This window comes from Carassius gibelio, chromosome B15 (assembly GCF_023724105.1).
Source record: "Carassius gibelio isolate Cgi1373 ecotype wild population from Czech Republic chromosome B15, carGib1.2-hapl.c, whole genome shotgun sequence".
Taxonomy (NCBI): Eukaryota; Metazoa; Chordata; class Actinopteri; order Cypriniformes; family Cyprinidae; genus Carassius; species Carassius gibelio.
The window spans coordinates 26,628,147-26,649,978 of NC_068410.1; the positions used below are offsets into that span (position 1 = coordinate 26,628,147).

The 21,832-nt window shown below is 37.0% G+C and overlaps 2 protein-coding genes across 6 annotated transcripts in view; one reads left to right on the top strand and one right to left on the bottom strand.

The window, feature by feature from the left end:
• The window catches only part of bace2 (beta-secretase 2), a 38,348-nt gene extending 24,696 nt beyond the window's left edge, over positions 1-13,652 (top strand). For both annotated transcript variants that reach the window (XM_052576141.1, XM_052576142.1), the window contains 2 exons: positions 2,207-2,375; positions 10,030-13,652. In XM_052576141.1, the coding sequence (XP_052432101.1) occupies positions 2,207-2,375; positions 10,030-10,271 (411 nt within the window). In that variant the 3' untranslated portion in view covers positions 10,272-13,652. The remainder of the gene's footprint in view (positions 1-2,206; positions 2,376-10,029) is intronic.
• A 3,534-nt stretch (positions 13,653-17,186) lies between these two features.
• The window catches only part of atm (ATM serine/threonine kinase), a 57,849-nt gene continuing 53,203 nt past the window's right edge, over positions 17,187-21,832 (bottom strand). For all 4 annotated transcript variants that reach the window (XM_052576106.1, XM_052576105.1, XM_052576108.1 and 1 more), the window contains 5 exons: positions 21,744-21,830; positions 21,550-21,664; positions 19,394-19,457; positions 19,162-19,307; positions 17,187-17,847 (listed from right to left, as the gene is read on the bottom strand). In XM_052576106.1, the coding sequence (XP_052432066.1) occupies positions 17,667-17,847; positions 19,162-19,307; positions 19,394-19,457; positions 21,550-21,664; positions 21,744-21,830 (593 nt within the window). In that variant the 3' untranslated portion in view covers positions 17,187-17,666. The remainder of the gene's footprint in view (positions 17,848-19,161; positions 19,308-19,393; positions 19,458-21,549; positions 21,665-21,743; positions 21,831-21,832) is intronic.

A 21,832-nucleotide genomic window follows, 5' to 3' on the forward strand; every position in this document is an offset into this window, starting at 1 on the left:
AAAAAAAAAAAAAAAAAAAGTGTATATATATATATTAGGGGTGTAACGGTTCACAAAATTCACGGTTCGGTTCGATACTATACACTGATGGCACGGTTCGGTACGTTTTAGATACAACAAAATGTAGAAACATCTCAACTTTTCAGAATGCCGCAAGCGCACCGCGGGTCATGTGACAAGAACTAATCAGCTTCATCCTTTCCCGTAACAACGCTGAAAGCTCAGCCAAGATGAAGGAACAGCTGATCATAGTTGTATATGGATTGCAATTTTGAAATAAATTTAGTAGTAGAGCTAGCCTACTGCAAGCGATTTTTAGAGCTGCAAATCCATTTATCCTTTGCTGAAATTTCCGCGTCTTCATGGAGAGAGCAGGTCATTGTTGCTTAGCAAAGGCAGACGCCTCAGGGGCGCTTCTGCACGAGCGCTTTGTTTTCCACACGTTTTTAGGCGCAATGTGTGAACGGCCCCTACGGCGCTCGCTCACTCAGCACGCGCTGAAGGCTCGTTGCAAAATGTCTAATGCATTTAACAGACCAGAAATAGAAGATCCTCCAATAACCAACAGGTCTGGTGTTTGGGTGCACTTTAGATTCCCTGTAAGCTATAATGGTGATGATAGAATGAATGGTAAATAGTAAGGTCTCATATCCGCGGCTATAACGTAAATGAAGCCTACCAATCGCTGCGGTGATGTCTTTTGCCCTGTTTGAATCTGTTGGAAATGTCTGCATAAATGCTGTGGGGATAGTTTGATGCGTGTATGTTTCCCCTTTTTTTCGTCTTTTCCCAGATACTGACACACTAAGGTGATGTCGGCGTAAATGAGTTGATGTTTCAAGTATTCTCGCTGGTGTTTTTTTTTTTTTTTTTTGTATTCCCGCTGTGTACCCTATTGTCATGTAGCAGATGCGACATACCGTTGTTTTTTTATCCACCACTCTCTTGCCATCACCATTATAGCTCATTATAGCTCCAAAGTGCACCCAAACACCAGACCTGTTGGTTATGGAGGATCTTCTATTTCTGGTCTGTTAAACGCACTGGCCACCGAGTACCGTGCATGAACTGCTCGCTCACTCAGCACGTACTGAGTGAGTGAGCGCCTGACTGAGTAGCCTAACATAAACATATAAGTTGGTGTTTTTTTCCTCTTCGGGGGTGTCAGGGGCGTTTTCTGTTACGTCGTTTGGGTTATTGGGCTACCTTGTTGAACGCATATCATTATATTTCCCTTTTTTGTCAAATATAATTAATTAGTCCAACGAACCATTCGGTACATAATGCGTACCGCGTACCGAACCGAACGCCTCGTACCGAATGGTTCAATACGAATACGCATATCATTACACCCCTTATATATATATATATATATATATATATATATTATTAGAATATATCCAAACTCTGCATTCAACCGGTCTGTGAGAAAATTTACCAAACGTAACCGGTCTGTGGTGTAAAAAAGGTTGGAGAGCCCTGTTGTAGACCAATCAAAACAGAATAGGCCATCTGACCAGTCAGAGCAGAGCAGGCTCATGGAAAGGAGGGGTTTAGAGAGACTGATTCTTTGAACTGCTTCGAAAGAATCGTTTGAGAATCGCTGGAAAATTACGTGATGTTAATGCATATTTTGAGAAAACAAGTGTTTTTTTGACCTTGCATGCATGTAATCCTATTATAGGAGACTCCCAAAACAATACTAGGAACCATAAAAATGGCATAATAGGGGCACTTTAACAACAACAGATGTCTGAAAGGCTATGCATTTGACTATGTACAAGCATAAGAAAGTATATTTTGTGCTTTAACGGCCCTAGTTTAGTTTAGTAGTAGTTGGAGTTTTATTAATTAAAGTTACTAAAATTTTAATTTTAATTTGTTAGTTTCAATGGTAATATTTTTTATTTTTATTTTCATTTAGTTAATGTAGTAAATTAAACCAAACTAGATAAAATAAAATAAAAATAAACCTAAATTAAACGTTCTTTTCCAAGCAGGTTCGGTTTTGATGTATTTGTCATTCATTGTCTCTATTGGGATTTGAGAAATTGTGGCTCTCTTTTGAACAGTTTGTTTTTTTCACTATATTGAACTCTTATTGAACTAATATTTTTTATGTGATTTTACACAGTTTATTAAAATGATCAGAAACCAGGATTGTACGTACCTCCTCTTTCCTTGACAACAAATTTGGTTTCCACAGCTGTACGTCCAGCCAGTCACCGATATTGACGGTACATTCGACTGTTTCCGTTTTGGAATCACCTCTTCAGCAAACGCCCTGGTCATTGGAGCCACTGTGATGGAGGGCTTCTATGTCATCTTTGACCGTGCACTAAAGAGGGTGGGGTTTGCCGTTAGCACTTGTGCAGGTAGGTTGGTTCAAGGGTGTGTAGCTTAATATTTCAAATTATAATTTTATATATATTGCTGATAGAAATGGTTACCACTGTACAACAGTGTATACGTCAAGTTATACCATGCTCTACCTGTACATTAAACTGTTTTAATGCATACCTGCCAGCCAATCAGAATCAAGTATTCAGACAGTTTCAAGTTATTTTTATCACCATTTTTTTATATTAATGCCCTGCTTCAATTGATGCGCACACACACACACACACACACACACAGAGAGAGAGGGTGGGGGTGGGGGTTTGGGTGGAGTCTCTCTCTGCGCACACACACAAACTCAAATGTCAATGCTTCCCTGCAACTTATATTAATAAAATGGCCAAGACACTAGTTCGCTACATATTCCTCAGCAACAAGGTGTAAAAATAATTTTTTGACACCGCTTTAAATTGTTTTACACAGCAAATGCAGGTAACACACACACACAGCTGTCATCTCTCTGTCTCTCTCTGTCAATCAATAATTAAATCAAAGATTATAATTAATTCAAATAAATGTGATCTTACCACACTAATTCATCTCTGAGTCTGATTTGAAGTGGGCAGAATGCTTGTGTAAACGAGCCTTAAGTCACAAAAATAATCCATTAATTTTACCCTTCCCTTCAAATATTTGTGGTACGAACATCATTTAAAGGTTTAACTTGTCAATACTGGCAAATTACAAAGGCTAGCTGTGCATTAAACGATTTTAATGCACTTCATGGAGACACATTCTGCTTCGCATCGGGTGGTTCTTGGCCTCTACGTTGTGCATTAAAATTGTTTAATGCACAGCTAGCCTTGCATTATCCCTCACATATGTCAAAGACAAAGTGCAATTCAAAATAGAGCCTGATTATTGACCTGTTTCTAATTTAACATTAGTTACATTTTTTTTTCTTCTTTTTTTTTCTAAACTGTGACCAACAAACGCATCTATATTGAAGCATTTCAGTGGTCTTAAACTGCTCTATTTACAGCAGATTTAGTTCACAAATAACTTGACAATCATGACCTAAATATGATTTTCATTTACAATAATCAACTAAAATTTGGTGAACGAACAGATAAGCAGGTTTATTACAAACCTGATTCCAAAAACGTTGGGACACTGTACAAATTGTGAGTAAAAAAGGAATGGCATAATTTACAAATCTCATAAACTTATTTTATTCAAAATAGAATATAGATAACATATCAAATGTTGAAGATGAGACATTTTGAAATGTCATGCCAAATATTGGCTCATTTTGGATTTCATGAGAGCTACACATTCCAAAAAAGTTGGGACAGGTAGCAATAAGAGGCTGGAAAAGTTAAATGTTCATGTAAGGAACAGCTGGAGGACCAATGTGCAACTTATTAGGTCAATTGGCAACATGATTGGGTATAAAAAGAGTCTCTCAGAGTGGCAGTGTCTTTCAGAAGTCAAGATGGGCAGAGGATCACCAATTCCCCCAATGCTGCGGTGAAAAATAGTTGAGCAACATCAGAAAGGAGTTTCTCAGAGAAAAATTGCAAAGAGTTTGAAGTTATCATCATCTACAGTGCATAATATCATCCAAAGATTCAGAGAATCTGGAACAATCTCTGTGCGTAAGGGTCAAGGCCAGAAAACTATACTGGATGCCCGTGATCTTCGGCCCTTAGACGGCACTGCATCACATACAGGAATGCTACTGTAATGGAAATCACAACATGGGCTCAGGAATACTTCCAAAAAACATTGTCTGTGAACACAATCCACCGTGCCATTCGCTGTTGCCGGCTAAAACTCTATAGGTCAAAAAAGAAGCCATATCTAAACATGATCCAGAAGCACACGTGTTTTCTCTGGGCCAAGGCTCATTTAAAATGGACTGTGGCAAAGTGGAAAACTGTTCTGTGGTCAGACGAATCAAAATTTGAAGTTCTTTTTGGAAAACTGGAATGCCAAGTCATCCGGACTAAAGAGGACAAGGACAACTCAAGTTGTTAACAGCGCTCGGTTCAGAAGCCTGCATCTCTGATGGTATGGGGTTGCATGAGTGCGTGTGGCATGGGCAGTTTACACATCTGGAAAGGCACCATCAATGCTGAAAGGTATCAAAGTTCTAGAACAACATATGCTCCAATCCGGACATCATCTCTTTCAGGGATGACCTTGCATTTTCCAACATGACCATGCCAGACCACATACTGCATCAATTATAACATCATGGCAGCGTAGAAGGAGTATCCGGGTACTGAAATGGCACAAGCACGCTAAGAAGACCTCAAAAGATATATCTTACCAAAGTTGTTTATGTTCGTAAGTGTGTTCCCCGAAGTGTCCCTTAGGAAGCTTCTTAGCACGCTGCCTCTTACGTCCGATGTTACAAGAACGCTGTCCCGAGTAAAGGTGCTGAATTAGTTGGCATCGATTGCTCAGGAATCGATTTTCCATTTCACGCGAAGGTGCAATACACCGTTAAGAAAGACAACAATCCCAGGCATGGTGCAGAAGGGCGTTGGTGACAGTGTGGACGCACCTCCACACAGAGGTCTTGCTAAGGCCGTAGCCCTCTCCCACGACCTCGATGAAGCTCCCTGTAGCAAAAAAAACAAAACAAAACAAAACGTAGCTCTGCAAGAAGCTGGACTTCAGGGCTTAAAGCAAAATTCTGCCGCATTGCGCCAGTCTGAGAAGGTCCAGCAGCTCCATAATGAGTTGTCTTGGGAGGCAATTTTTTTTTTTTTATATAGCCACGTCAGGCAAAATGTCAATAGGGCTTAATTTTTGCAGTATAAATAAATTGACATGGACTAAACGGCTCCGCGGCCGGCGCCGTCTTTGATTCAGTCAAGGGTAAGTTGGATCGCTGCCATAGTTGGTCGCTTACTGGACACCACCATGCTTACCCATTTATAGATCTTAGCCATTTAGAGCCAAATTCTTTGCCAGATTTAAATTATCAAAAGTGATTGCCAATTCGCTTTAATTACATTACGAAAAAGCCTAGGCTAATTACCACCATATTAGTTCTGATACCACAAAGTCAACTTCATAAATAGGCCTGTAGCCATTGCGAACATAATTTATTATGAGTCTTAAAATGTCCATAAAATAATCATTGTTGAGCCACAATTGTACTGCGCAGATTCCTAAAGACCGCTGCACAGTGGCGGTGACTAACGTCTTGAGCTCAAACAATGCTAAGAGAGAGCTTACGAATGGTCCAGACCAACCTTACGAAAGTGTGACTTACAGAAGATATACTTAGCGAACGAATGTGTCGGGAATCGTGCCATAACGTTAAGAGAGAGGTTAAGGAATAGGTTAAGAACTACTTAGCGATAAGAACGTTTTGGGGAACCAGGCCCTGATCTTTCACACTTAAATAACATTTGGTGCATAATCACCTTTTATTTATATAGTGCTTTAAACAAAATACATTGCGTCAAAGCACTGAACAACATTAATTTGCAAAACAGTGTCTCAATAATGCAAAATGATAGTTAAAGGCAGTTCATCATTGAATTCAGTTATGTCATCTCTGTTCAGTTTAAATAGTGTCTCTGCATTTATTTGCAATCAAGTCAATGATATCGCTGTAGATGAAGTGACCCCAACTAAGCAAGCCAGAGGCGACAGCGGCAAGGAACCGAAACTCCATCGGTGACAGAATGGAGAAAAAAACCTTGGGAGAAACCAGGCTCAGTTGGGGGGCCAGTTCTCCTCTGACCAGACGAAACCAGTAGTTCAATTCCAGGCTGCAGCAAAGTCAGATTGTGCAGAAGTATCTGTTTCCTGTGGTCTTGTCCTGGTGGTCCTCTGAGACAAGGTCTTTACAGGGGATCTGTATCTGGGGCTCTAGTTGTCCTGGTCTCCGCTGTCTTTCAGGGCAGTAGAGGTCCTTTCTAGGTGCTGATCCACCATCTGGTCTGGATACGTACTGGATCAGGGTGACTGCAGTGACCCTCTGATCTGGATACAGACTGGATCTGGTGGCCACGGTGACCTCGGAACAAGAGAGAAACAGACAAATATTAGCGTAGATGCCATTCTTCTAATGATGTAGAAAGTACAGTGTTATGTGAAGTGTTTCCGGTTCCGGTTTACCTAATTAATGCAGCCTAAAAAATCGTTTAACGGATTTGGATATTAAAAGCATATTAGTATGTTATGTGTATGCCAGGTTAAAGAGATGGTTCTTTAATCTAGATTTAAACTGCAAGAGTGTGTCTGCCTCCCGAACAATGTTAGGTAGGTTATTCCAGAGTTTAGGCGCCAAATAGGAAAAGGATCTGCCGCCCGCAGTTGATTTTGATATTCTAGGTATTATCAAATTGCCTGAGTTTTGAGAACGTAGCGGACGTAGAGGAGTATAAAGTAAAAGGAGCTCATTCAAATACTGAGGTGCTAAACCATTCAGGGCTTTATAAGTAATAAGCAATATTTTAAAATCTATACGATGTTTGATAGGGAGCCAGTGCAGTGTGGACAGGACCGGGCTAATATGGTCATACTTCCTGGTTCTAGTAAGAACTCTTGCTGCTGCATTTTGGACTAGCTGTAGTTTGTTTACCAAGCGTGCAGAACAACCACCCAATAAAGCATTACAATAGTCTAACCTTGAAGTCATAAATGCATGGATTAACATTTCTGCATTTGACATTGAAAGCATAGGCCGTAATTTAGATACATTTTTGAGATGGAAAAATGCAGTTTTACAAATGCTAGAAACGTGGCTTTCTAAGGAAAGATTGTGATCAAGTAGCACACCTAGGTTCCTAACTGATGACGAAGAATTGACAGAGCAACCATCAAGTTTTAGACAGTGTTCTAGGTTATTACAAGCAGAGTTTTTAGGCCCTATGATTAACACCTCTGTTTTTTCTGAATTTAGCAGTAAGAAATTACTCGTCATCCAATTTTTTATATCGACTCTGCATTCCATTAGTTTTTCAAATTGGTGTGTTTCACCGGGCTGCGAGGAAATATAGAGCTGAGTATCATCAGCATAACAGTGAAAGCTAACACCATGTTTCCTGATGATATCTCCCAAGGGTAACATATGAAGCGTGAAGAGTAGTGGCCCTAGTACTGAGCCTTGAGGTACTCCATACTGCACTTGTGATCGATATGATACATCTTCATTCACTGCTAACTATGCTAATGCACTTCCACTGATGCCAACAAAGTGTTCAAGTCTATGCAAAAGAAAGTTGTGGTCAATTGTGTCAAACGCAGCACTAAGATCCAATAAAACTAATAGAGAGATACACCCACGATCAGATGATAAGAGCAGATCATTTGTAACTCTAAGGAGAGCAGTCTCAGTACTATGATACGGTCTAAATCCTGACTGGAAATCCTCACATATACCATTTTTCTCTAAGAAGGAATATAATTGTGAGGATACCACCTTTCCTAGTATCTTGGACAGAAAAGGGAGATTCGAGATTGGTCTATAATTAACAAGTTCTCTGGGGTCAAGTTGTGTTTTTTTTATGAGAGGCTTAATAACAGCCAGTTTGAAGGTTTTGGGGACATATCCTAATGACAATGAGGAATTAATAATAGTCAGAAGAGGACCTATGACTTCTGGAAGCACCTCTTTTAGGAGCTTAGATGGTATAGGGTCTAACATACATGTTGTTGATTTAGATGATTTAACAAGTTTATACAATTCTTCCACTCCTATAGTAGAGAATGAGTGGAACTGTTCCTCAGGGGGTCTATAGTGCACTGTCTGATGTGATACTGTAGCTGACGGCTGAATGGTTGCTATTTTATCTCTAATAGTATCGATTTTAGAAGTAAAGTAGTTCATAAAGTCATTACTGTTGTGGTGTTGGGAAATGTCAACACTTGTTGAGGCTTTATTTTTTCGTTAATTTAGCCACTGTATTGAATAAATACCTGGGGTTATGTTTGTTTTCTTCTAAAAGAGAAGAAAAGTAATCAGATCTAGCAGTTTTTAATGCTTTTCTATAGGATATGCTACATTCCCGCCAAGCAATACGAAATACCTCTAGTTTTGTTTTCCTCCAGCTGCGCTCCATTTTTCGGGCTGCTCTCTTTAGGGTGCGAGTATGCTCATTATACCATGGTGTCAAACTGTTTTCCTTAACCTTCCTTAAGCGTAAAGGAGCAACTGTATTTAAAGTGCTAGAAAAGAGAGAGTCCATAGTTTCTGTTACATCATCAAGTTGTTCTGAGGTTTTGGATATGCTAAGGAATTTGGATACATCAGGAAGATAACATAACTTACTTTTGTGGTAGAAGTGATGGTTCTTCGATACTTGTAACAAGAAGTAGAATTCACAATTTTGGCTATATGAAGTTTACACAGAACTAAATAATGATCTGAGATATCATCACTTGGCTGAATAATTTCAACACTATTAACATCAATTCCATGTGACAGTATTAAATCTAGGGTATGATTTCGACAATGAGTAGGTCCTGAAACATGTTGTCTAACACCAATAGAGTTCAGAATGTCTATAAATGCTGATCCCAATGCATCTTTTTCATTATCGACATGAATATTAAAATCAGCAACTATTAAAACTTTATCTGCAGCCAGAACTAACTCGGATGTAAAATCACCAAACTCTTTAATAAAGTCTGTATGGTGCCCTGGTGGCCTGTATACAGTAGCCAGTACAAACATAACAGGGGATTTATCATTAACATTTGTTTCTCTGGATAATGTTATATGAAGCACCATTACTTCAAACGAGTTATACTTGAAGCCTGCCCTCTGAGAAATCCTGAAAACGTTGTTATAAATTGAAGCAACACCTCCCCCTTTGCCTTTTAGAGGTGGCTCATTTTTATAACAGTAATCTTGGGGGGGGGTGGACTCATTTAAAATAATGTAATCATCAGGTTTTAGCCAGGTTTCTGTCAAACAGAGCACATCTATATTATGATCAGTTATCATATTATTTACAATAAAAAAAAGTGTTTTAAGAGTCAAATAAAGAGGAAGATGCGACAAAGAAAACCTAAGACCGTTGAGCAACTAGACAAGAGTGGGACGACATTCCTATTCCTAAACTTGAGAAACTTTTTGGTCTCCTCAGTCCCCAGACGATTGCAAACTGTTATAAGAAGAAGAGGGGATGCAACACAGCGGTAAACATGGGCCTTGTCCCAACTTTTTTTAGATGTGTTGATGCCATGAAATTTAAAATCAACTAATTTTTCCCTTAAAATTATAAATTTTCTCAGTTTAAACATTTGATATGTCATCTATGTTGTATTCTGAATAAAATATTTAAATGTAAAACTTCCACATCATTGCATTCTGTTTTTATTCACGATTTGTACAGTGTCCCAACTTTTTTGGAATCGGGTTTGTACAAAGAATTGTTCTTGTGTCTCAGAAGGAGTGGTGATTTCTTGCTTTCAAAATAAACATGAACAACATTTTTTATGAAATGTAGTGGCCTAAAAATGTTGATACTATGCTTTGGAAAATAATGAAGTTTGCCAAAATAAAAAGACTCTAAGAAAGTAGAGGTACTTGAAAAATGTCCTTAAATATAGTATTAGTAAAAAAAAAATATATATATATATATATATATATATATATCAGGTATTTTAAGTTTGATTAGTCTGGGATCTAAGTAAATACCTCTTCTGTATTTCCAACAGAAAGCGGTGGTGTGCCATTTGCAGAGATCGCCGGGCCGTTCCTAGCTGAAGGCGTAGCATCAGACTGCACAAGTGGCATGCCTCTCAGGGAACCGGTGATGTGGGTGATCGCGTACGCTCTGATGGGCATATGTGCCTTGGTTCTGATCGTACTCCTCATCTTGCTCATGCTGCCTTGCCAACGGCACAGAGACGGTGAGATTACAGACGAATCCTCACTGGTGCGGCATCGCATCAAGTGACGTCAGGCATCAACTGAAGACAAGGTGGCACCAACTCAGCAAAACAGGGCTGAAGGAAATCAGAGCAGGTAACACATTGAGCTCTGGGTGAGATTACATACATTCCTGTTTGTCTGGGTGGAAGATGCTGGGATTTGGACATTGGTTGACACTTGTGCACTGAACCTTTTAAGGAAGAGGATAAAACTACTGAAGGATGAAGGAATCATGATTATACATGCGATTCTTATTAAAAGGAAGAAAAAAGAAATAATAAATAAATGTGCCAAAATATGAGTATCAACATAGCATTGGAGTAAATGGTGATGTTGATGCTGCAGTGTTTCTCCAAAGTATGCTGCTCTTTTTATTCTTAGTCTTCAATATAGTTGAGTTAATAAAACTACTGGAAATCAGCAATGGTCTCTAAATGAGGGTCATGGTTCAATGAAGTAAGTTGATTTACTGTTATTATCTAGAGGTTGAGGTTTCCTTTTAGATTTCCCTTTTAGCAGTGCATTAAAAGGAATAATTCAGCCAAAAAATGAAAATCGTCATTAAACTCTCCCCTATGTTGTTCCAAACCTGTAATTTGAAAATGTTTGACAGAACAGTTTTCTGCTGTGACCTGTACTTAGGAATTACACAGAAAATCAACAATGCACAATAAAATAATAAACCTAGTTTCACATTTAACTGGGCAAAGACGGCAGGAGAGTACAGACTTTCTTGATCCCTTCATTTAAAGTTCACTCCCAATGTCTGTATGCCACACGAGTGAATTCATTGGGTTTGAATTCACTACCCATGTGTACGAACAAATCTGTGCATGAAATCTGCATACAAACAAATCATGATTCACCAAAAAAGAATGTTTGAAATGTTTTTCTGAAATACAAAGCAGGCATATATATAGTTGGCTAATGAGAGGTCTGTAAACTGGGTCTATATAAAAGTTTTTTTTTTAATTGTTTAAACTGGTTTTGAGTACTGCACACTTGACATTGGATCTGCAAGGGTGTGTCTGTTAAGAGAGGCATATGTTTAAGGAAAAGAAAAGGCCTTTTTATAGCGTTGGTTTGGGTGTGGTTTATATAAATTATATACAGTCTTGTTCAAAATAATAGCAGTACAATGTGACTAACCAGAATAATCAAGGTTTTTAGTATATTTTTTATTGCTACGTGGCAAACAAGTTACCAGTAGGTTCAGTAGATTGTCAGAAAACAAACAAGACCCAGCATTCATGATATGCACGCTCTTAAGGCTGTGCAATTGGGCAATTAGTTGAAAGGGGTGTGTTCAAAAAAATAGCAGTGTCTACCTTTGACTGTACAAACTCAAAACTATTTTGTACAAACATTTTTTTTTCTGGGATTTAGCAATCCTGTGAATCACTAAACTAATATTTAGTTGTATGACCACAGTTTTTTAAAACTGCTTGACATCTGTGTGGCATGGAGTCAACCAACTTGTGGCACCTCTCAGCTGTTATTCCACTCCATGATTCTTTAACAACATTCCACAATTCATTCACATTTCTTGGTTTTGCTTCAGAAACAGCATTTTTGATATCACCCCACAAGTTCTCAATTGGATTAAGGTCTGGAGAATGGGCTGGCCACTCCATAACATTAATTTTGTTGGTTTGGAACCAAGACTTTGCCCGTTTACTAGTGTGTTTTGGGTCATTGTCTTGTTGAAACAACCATTTCAAGGGCATGTCCTCATCAGCATAGGGCAACATGACCTCTTCAAGTATTTTAACATATGCAAACTGATCCATGATCCCTGGTATGCGATAAATAGGCCCAACACCATAGTAGGAGAAACATGCCCATATCATGATGCTTGCACCTCCATGCCTCACTGTCTTCACTGTGTACTGTGGCTTGAATTCAGAGTTTGGGGGTCGTCTCACAAACTGCCTGTGGCCCTTGGACCCAAAAAGAACAATTTTACTCTCATCAGTCCACAAAATATTCCTCCATTTCTCTTTAGGCCAGTTGATGTGTTCTTTGGCAAATTGTAACCTCTTCTGCACATGCCTTTTTTTTAACAGAGGGACTTTGCGGGGGATTCTTGAAAATAGATTAGCTTCACACAGACGTCTTCTAACTGTCACAGTACTTACAGGTAACTCCAGACTGTCTTTGATCATCCTGGAGGTGATCATTGGCTGAGCCTTTGCCATTCTGGTTATTCTTCTATCCATTTTGATGGTTGTCTTCCGTTTTCTTCCACGTCTCTCTGGTTTTGCTCTCCATTTTAAGGCATTGGAGATCATTTTAGCTGAACAGCCTATCATTTTTTGCACCTCTTTATAGGTTTTCCCCTCTCTAATCAACTTTTTAATGAAAGTACGCTGTTCTTCTGAACAATGTCTTGAACGACCCATTTTCCTCAGCTTTCAAATGCATGTTCAACAAGTGTTGGCTTCATCCTTAAATAGGGGCCACCTGATTCACACCTGTTTCTTCACAAAATTGATGACCTCAGTGATTGAATGCCACACTGCTATTTTTTTGAACACACCCCTTTCAACTAATTCAACTAATTGCCCAATTGCACAGCCTTAAGAGCGTGCATATCATGAATGCTGGGTCTCATTTGTTTTCTGAGAATCTACTGAACCTACTGGTAACTTGTTTGGCACGTAGCAATAAAAAATATACGAAAAACCTTGATTATTCTGGTTAGTCACATTGTACTGCTATTATTTTGAACAATACTGTATAATATGAATCTGAATATAATATGAATATAAATGATCGTATCTTGAATATTCCAAATCCACTAATATTAGAAAAAAGATGGTAAGAACAAATTTATTTGCAAATGCATGTGTTGTGAATTGAGTGGAAAGTTTTCGTGAAAAGTTCAAATGTGCATATAAATATGAATAAGCTACGCAATTATTAGTGAATGGGACCTATTGTTTCTCTCCTCCATGTTTGCTAGCCTTTTAAATGTGCTTGTGTGATTGGTACATGATGTCTTTAATCAGATCAGAATCATGAAGATTAAAAAAGTTAAGGAAACACTTTTCTGTTTTTAAGGGTATGCCGCCTTGTGTAATGTCTTCCTTTTTATATATATATAAAAAAATTCAATTTAGCTCTAGATGAGATTTGTCCCCTCAGATCAGACTGAAGATTTTTCTTTAATTTCTGATTTCTCTAATGTGGGTTTTTAAAGAAGACTGGAAAAAGTGTGAGGAGAGAATCTTAATCTAAATACCCTGCACATTTGCAGTTTGTATTTGTATTCCCAGGTATGCATCTTTGACCTATTTTTAAGCTTTTGTTTTATTTGTGTAATTGATTTTGGATTGATCTTTTAGTTCTTAATTCTTTAATTTACATGTTTAGCCCTACCCAGTGAATAAACTATTGAATTTGATTTGTTCTGGAATCTTGATTCAATTATTTCTAGTAGATTCAAAGGCTTTTCAAACTTAAAGGGGTAATATGATTTTGCTAAAAAGAAAATTATTTTGTGTATTTAGTGTAATTTAATGTGTTTATTTAGTTTAAGGTATAATAATTAAGCACATAATTTTCCACAATGTACATTATGTGGAAAATAGTGTTTATTAAACCATAAACACATTTCATTATTTTTGTTCCTCTATGCCCCACCTTTCTGAAATGTGTAGGTTCACTAAGCTCATCGTTCTGAAAAGCGAGGTATATGATGATTGGCCAGCTATTCAGTGCCCTGTGATTGGCTGAGCACCTCAAGCATTTGACTGAAATGTTACGTCCCTTAACATACCGTGATGCTGTTTCCCGGCACAAGACAAAAACAATAAAACCCATTATAAACGACCCATTTCCTGCATCCAGTAGGGACATAATTACTGATTATAATGACTTATACTGTCTTTTTACATTTTGCGTATCGTGTAAACATAAAACCATGTCTGCATTTGTGATCGGAGAAATGACAAACAAGCAGCGCTACTCTACACTGCTCAAAACTCACGTTTGAATCATCAGTGGTAAATTCTTTATCTGAAAAACATACTAACAGGCTGTGAGTCAGAAGTGCCAGACTGAAAGCTGGAATTACACCACTTTATAGAAACAAACAGGCATTGTAGGATACTCTCCCAGGAAGCAGTCCTTGTCTTCTGCAAAATGTGCTGCACACGTCTGAATATTTGGGTTGAACTGTTCCGGAACAGTGTGGAAATAGAACTTAACCACTGATTTCTAGTTGTGTCTCTTTTGGAAGGCAAAACAAAGTAGTTTCGCTTTCACAATGAAACACTCCGCAGAACACAGATTTTAACAGATTTACAGATCTTCTTTATGAACTGCTTGTAACACTCTAAAGAGAAAGTAAAAAATTTAATTACATCACATTTCAAAGTATTCAATATTTCTAAACCCCAGATTCTTGTTTAATGTTTCACACGGTTCATACCTGGGGTTAAGTTATTCTGGGGTAGCCTAATAAAAATCTGACGCTTTACACTATGGGCCAGTTTTACTAAACAGGGCAAATTAGCGCAAGAGTGCTATTTTAAAACCATGCTGATGGGCCTGGATATTTCTGCGGCTGATTTACTAACAATGTACAAATTAAACAACACTGACGCCTTTCTCATTTACATATCGACCAACGCAAAATACCAAGCGCAGTGCAAATAAACGTAGTGGCAAATAAAGAAATAAAGAAGCCACAGTATGCTGAAAACTAGAGGCAAAAAAAATTAAGGTTTGCTAGTTTTGATGGACCTGGTATTACGTGACAAACAATATGTTCTTCTGGCATTCAAAATAATACTTGTAGGGAAAACCCTCTCCCTTCTACCATGAGCTCTCAGTTCTCTGTGGTTCCTCCTCCTAGTAAAAATAATTGCAGCCATTTCAAGTGCAAAATAGTTTAAGACAAGCTTTTTTGGCCGTTAAGTAGTGGCGCAAACTCTAGTAAAGCGCATTACGTGTTTCATTTGAATACTCTCCTCCCGTAAATTTTGTTTCTGAAAGGGAAACGCCTACAAATGCATACTCAATAAGGTCAGCCACAAGAATAACTGCGTCCACGCCTTTTCAGTGATAATTCATCACTACACATCTTTAGTAAAACGTGACGGTACTATTTTAATGCCAAAAGATGGTTTGCGCTGTCGCAAGCTGTTAGTAAAATGCCCTATATTTCTCCCTGAATCAACATTATTTTTCCATATTATCAGTCAACAACCATGATTGGATAAAGCATGACCATTATAAATGCATGACCATTATAAATCATGGCTAATGGTTCTGTATTAATTTAAAACACATGATTTGAATTGAGAAGTGGCTACTTCATTTGGGACCTTCAAATTTTGTCTTTTTATCTTTTATTTTATTGACTTAGCAAGTTGTACAAGCTGATGGAAGTTAACCACAGAATATGATCAGACTGAAGTTTGTGACTGTGTTTCTGAGTAATATGGTGTGTTTTGAATAAATTTTGTTTGTTTTTTTTGCAGTAGTTTACTAACTTTAGAGGTATATCTGTATTCTCGTAAATTATAAATTGCTTGAGATAAAGCATTGGCTAAATAATTTGTAATGCCAACTTGTAAAAATGGTGTGTTACGAAGTGTGTTACGAGTGGTTTTTAGGGTGTTCTGGGTGGTTGCTGATGGGGTGCCAAACAGTGGGGACATTTTCTGGAGCCAAATGCGATGTTGCAAATATAATGTTATACTGCAAGAACAATATTAAATAATGTAGATTAGTATAAATATGCTATGCACTCTTGTTCATATATGCTAGATACTATACTCCTCTCTGAAACCAGCTGGGATATATCAAGAGAACTGCACACACACAGGCTCAAGTCTTTTTGTGAGTAATGTAACAGCCTCTCCGCTGCTGTTTTAAGTAGGTTTGCCTCATGAAGCCACTAATGAACCTAAAGCAGCTCTAATCATCCTGCAGCTCAACTCCAGTCCTTTCACTGACTCATTCACTCTTGATAACTTCATTAACTGCACCGACACATTGATTTATGAAGCAGAGATTGTACAGTATGTGTCTAACAGTCTCATGGGACACCGTAGTAGGCAGATGTGTACAGTAGAGACAGTATGCTGCTATCGGGAATAAACATTTGCTTATACATTTTATTCCTGATAGCAGCATACTGTTTCTAATGTAAAAATTTGGCACTGCCAGCAAAACATGGAAAGCCGGAAAATGTTGTCAATGGCGGGTATGTCTGATAAATAACTGAAAATGTAATATACATATCTGTGTGTGTGTTTGTGTGTATATATATATATATATATATATATATATATATATATATATATATACACACACACACACACACACACACACACACATACACACACAGTATATAATTCAATGTTTAAGTTAAAATATCCTTCTTTCCTCAGGATTGACCCGATGTAACTTTATACCCGATTTACTGTACATCATATTCCTATGATAACATTAATATTCAAAATAAGATAAAAATGCTGCAGTAAAAACCTGTTAATTGTGTTAGGTTCCCATATTCTGGTTACAGTTTTACTGTACAATATTGTAATAAGTTTGTTAAAAATAAATGTATGAATTACCTTATATATATATATATATATATATATATATATATAATTAAAAATATTAAAAAATACCAAAAGTTTTACATTAAATAAACTATTTTTAACCACCTTATAATTTGTGGTGAATATACATTTAAATAGGTTTCATATAAATGTTTTGTTATACATGTGTTACATAAAATGACGTGTTTTGTGTTAAGGAAAATTGTTTTGTTCATTTTTGTTATGCCAGTCCAGTGTTTAATAATTTGCTATAGACTTATTAATGTGTTTAAATCAAATGTATTTTCACCAAATGTTAAATAAAAGACATGATTTACTAACAAAAGTTGTCAAACTGAAATGATAGACAAAATGAGAACCAAACGGTTTAAAACCTGATTTATTGTGCATCAAATATGCCATGAAAACAACAACGATTTACAGTATGAGCAATATCTGTACTGTACATAAAGTACAACTTACAAAATGAACCAATGATCACTTCTGTATGTGATTTTTATTCATATTTTAATTTCCTCTTTCTTTTTTAATACATACAATTCAAAGCTTGTTTTTTTTTTTTTTTTTTTCAGCAGTTCAGCAGATTGTTAAGGTGTTCACCAAAAGTACTAAGCTATAGTGATCATTGCAAAGTACTACATTTATTTAATTCAATTATATACAGGCTAATAGTGCAACATGTATTAAAGATATAGATTCAATAGAATTTCAGTGTTAATAGAATTTCAATGTTAACCAGCACATGTGACTAAGTCATAAGATATGTCCACTGTATTTCCTATTTGTTACATTTTCTATTGTCAGATTGCATTTATTTTCTTTGGTGTGGTAAGCATGATGTATCAGACCCAGGCCTGCCAGCCGGGGAAGAGGCGGCTGAGGTTTTTGGGGTCCATTGCCTGCTGAATGAGGAGGTTTACCTGGCCGCCCACACTGAGCACCGTGCCCTCCTCGACACCCTTCAGCTTCTCCTGCAGTCTGATTAACACTCGCTCCGCCACTTTATTAAAGCTCTGACTGTCACTGCAGAAACACATCAACACATCAGGGAAGTCATCTCTTTGCTCGTAAACAATCTTTGCTCCTGTTCTGTATTGCAGAACGATGTTTGACACATGCCCTTGCAATGGAGAATGGTAAATAATATGTACATAAGCTTAATACACTTTAATTTTCATTTAAAGCCTTTATTCAAATGAGTGTGTGTACTCTATACTTTCCTCTTACTAAAACGGAGACTATACTGCCATACAAAGGCAAAATACTGTAAATACACCTGTATTTTTTACATTTAAAAGGCTTTTTTACTTTATTTATTGGGTTTGAATTTTCACACTGGCTCTGAATCAGATATAACAATGCATAGATAATTATTATAACTTACTAACTTCAACTGGTTACAGTAATTCATGAGCTCATACAATACATTACAAGGTATAATTAATGCATTTTATAATGCATTATATTTTAAGGTAAAGGTCTCTCAATCATCATGCATTGCACCGCATTATACAATATGTTTTGTTCCCCACAATAAAAACTATGGCGCTTTTATCATAAAACAAATCATTTAAATACAATCTTTCTATGACATATCATAGGGAGATATAGTGATGAATGATATTTACATGCATTTTATTAAGTAGTCCGTTATACAGTTTAAAGTTTTCATTGATTTGCACTACAAGCTATCAAATTTCTTCTTTCTTTATGGCCATATGAATATAAGGAACTGCACCAAATTGTATATTACGTGGGGATTTAAATAAAAGTGTTTTTCCCCCATGGTCTCCTGTATCATACTATAAGAACAAGAAAAATAAATAAACCCTTTAATTTCAAACATTTTTTTTTTTTTTTACTAATATTTTATATATCATGCTTTACATAATTTTATACAGCATGCAACCGGCTTTAATAACGGTCTTTATCAACTGAAGATGATAATATTAACAAATTGGTATTTTTACTTCCCACAGTTGCTTAAAGCATGGGGGAATGTTTCTGTGCACAGAGCTCATGAATACGTAATGAGGCTCAGTTTATGATTAGTTTTCTGTTGCTGTCAAACAAGTTGTTTCACATTATACACCTTCGTCACCTCAATTCATAACAGGGATTAATGTACAAGGGGTAAATGTGAAGTCACAAGTAAAACTTGTATAAACAATGTTGATACCAAAGTCGATATCTGTTAATTCTCAACATTACATTTAAGTGCCACATTATTTCAGAGAAAAAAAAACGGAACACAACACAGGGGACTCAGTAAAGTCCTGTGTGTTTACCGCACATGTTGGGCTCCAGACTGAAGGAGAGTGTTTACAGATGTGGTACCTGGCCTTGCGGTGGGCATCAATCTCGTCTCCTCCTGGCGTGGGGTTGAGTGTGGCGTGGAGCTCTGCGTTCTCGTCGTGCTGCTGCAGGTAGAAGGCCTTCAGAGGGTTCATGGTCCAATCAAACAGAGGGTCATACAGCAACACCTGCACACACAAAACAAAAGCAGCATTAGTGTACTGACAAATGACACCTGTCTGGTATGAGAAGTGAAGAATGAATTCATGTTTACCTCAACAATGGTCAACAGAGCTTCCTGAGAACTCCTCATAACTTCCATCGTTTTCTCACAACATCTACATGATATAATAATATAAGAAAAAGCCAAATACTTGCAATTATAATGTCACAAAACATTTTGGGGTTTTCACACTTGAGTCATTTCAGTAGTCCGTTACACAAAGCTACTGTAGATGAACAAACTATGAATTTCAGAGTAGGTTTAGCGTTGCCAAAGTCAAACAAATCCAACCTGGTTTAGATCAGGTTCAGTGAGCTCAGAAACATTCTCTGTCGACTCAGGGATCATACACACTTTCACCAATACAGCTCCATGACTTTTTAGCAGTGGTGTAATGTAACAAAGTAAAAATACTTTGTTACAGTACTTAAGTATTTATTAGGAGTTTCTGTACTTTACTTGAGTTTTTATATTTCAGCCAACTTTTACTTTTACTCCACTACATTTCCCATAAGTATATTCGTTACTTGCTACAAAATAGTCAGAAGAACACGGACTACACGAAACAAGTTTGACGAATCAGTGGTCTGGCGTCAAACTTCATCTGCAATAATATGTTGAGTGTTGTTGTAATGATATGCAATCTGACATTATCGATTCGGCTATATCACCAACTCACACAGAGAGTGAACGCACATTGATTTATTAGTCTATTAAAACTCAATATTCCAGGAATTCTAAATTGTAGACGGCAAAAATGCTTCTGTATGATTCTTATATTTATATAATTTCATGTAGGCCTAGTTAACTTAATCTATATCACACAAAGAGTAGTTTTTATTTAACATTTACTATTACTAAACTGCACTTCTACAACATTGTTAATTTCAATATTTAGGCTATAGCCTTCATTGTTGAAATCAAAAGTTGTACAGTATTTGTTAACATAGTTAACGCACTGTGAAGTAACATTACCAAACAAATGAACAGCTGTGTTTTTATAAACTAAGATAAACAGATTAATAAATATAGTAACAAAAGTATTGCTCGTGGTAAGATCATGTTAGTTAATATGTTAACAATTCAAACCATATCCTAAAGTTACAAACAGAAAAATTTCCTCTAATTGAAATAATACTCTGATGTTTAAATCATTTAAAATGACAACGTAAGTGTGCTCACCCCATTTTTGTTTGTAAGAAAAAATTTGATTAGATTTCATATCGCAATATATATCGCAGAAAAAGAAAATATCGCAATGTCATTTTTTACCAATATTGTATAGCCCTAATGAATGTGTTAGTACTGAATGGCTTAAAAAGACGTGCAAATAATACATTTTTGTAACAGTGCAAAAGTGACCCGATTGTCAAAGTGACAATTCTGTCAACTGTACCAAAACGCGAGCAGAAGTCCTTTATAGCAGTGTTGGAGATGTGAAGCTGCTTTGAAAGAAAGTTAAAGAAAGAAGGCTCATCACTCACCCTGTTTTCAAATGACTGATTTAATCTCACAGTTTGGGTGGATTTATTTACTCGTCTTACCTACATGCTATATTGAATAAATGTTTACTGGAAATATCCCTCATTTTAAAGTCAAAAGTTGTGGAAAAGTGTAAAACTATGCGATATATGTGCAATCATGCACCGAAATTCAGTACCTGATTAAAACACAATTCTACTATACAAAGATTTTTTAAATAAATTCCCATGATTTTTCCAAAACCTTCTGGGTTTATTTATAAATTGCTGTTTTAAAATTCCATGACTTTTCCAGGTTTTTCATGACTGTATGAACTATGTTTATATTTATATTATATTAAAGTGCCCCATTATGGATATTTTTTTTAATGACCTTTCATGCAGTGAAATTAGGGGTGCATGATAAATATCGGCCGATAATTAATGCGCATCTTGTCAGTAAAGCTGGTTCTCTAATCAGCGTTAAATTTCATAGAGCAGCTGTGACTACACAGAGCCATTGTTAACTGACAAGCTGCGCAAATTCACTTTCATTATCAGCGTGTCAGTCAGTTAACAACCGCTCTGTGTAATAACAGCATTAATTATCGGCCGATATTTATTGTGCACCCATAAGTGAAATCTTCCTGAAATCTTACAGACTGAAATCTTCTTTGTGGGATAGGCAACGGGTATAAACATCAACAAACTCAAGTGTGAAAACACCCAGGGTCGCTGAAGACGTACCTCCTGAAGACGCCCTCCACCCCTGTAATGCCCATCCCATCCACAATGTCTCGAGACAGTCTGAAGGGAACCGTCTCAGGGGTGGGTAAGATTTTACCCTGCTCAAACGCAACACCTGTGTGGAAAGATGATGAAAGTGAAAATATGAAGAGAGCGAAGCACTTCTGCAGCGTTAGCTTTCTGTGTACACATACCCAGGTCTATGTGGACCAGTTCTGCAGTCTGCTCATCGATAAGAATGTTCTGAATGTGCCGATCACCCAGACCAACGATGTAACCAACT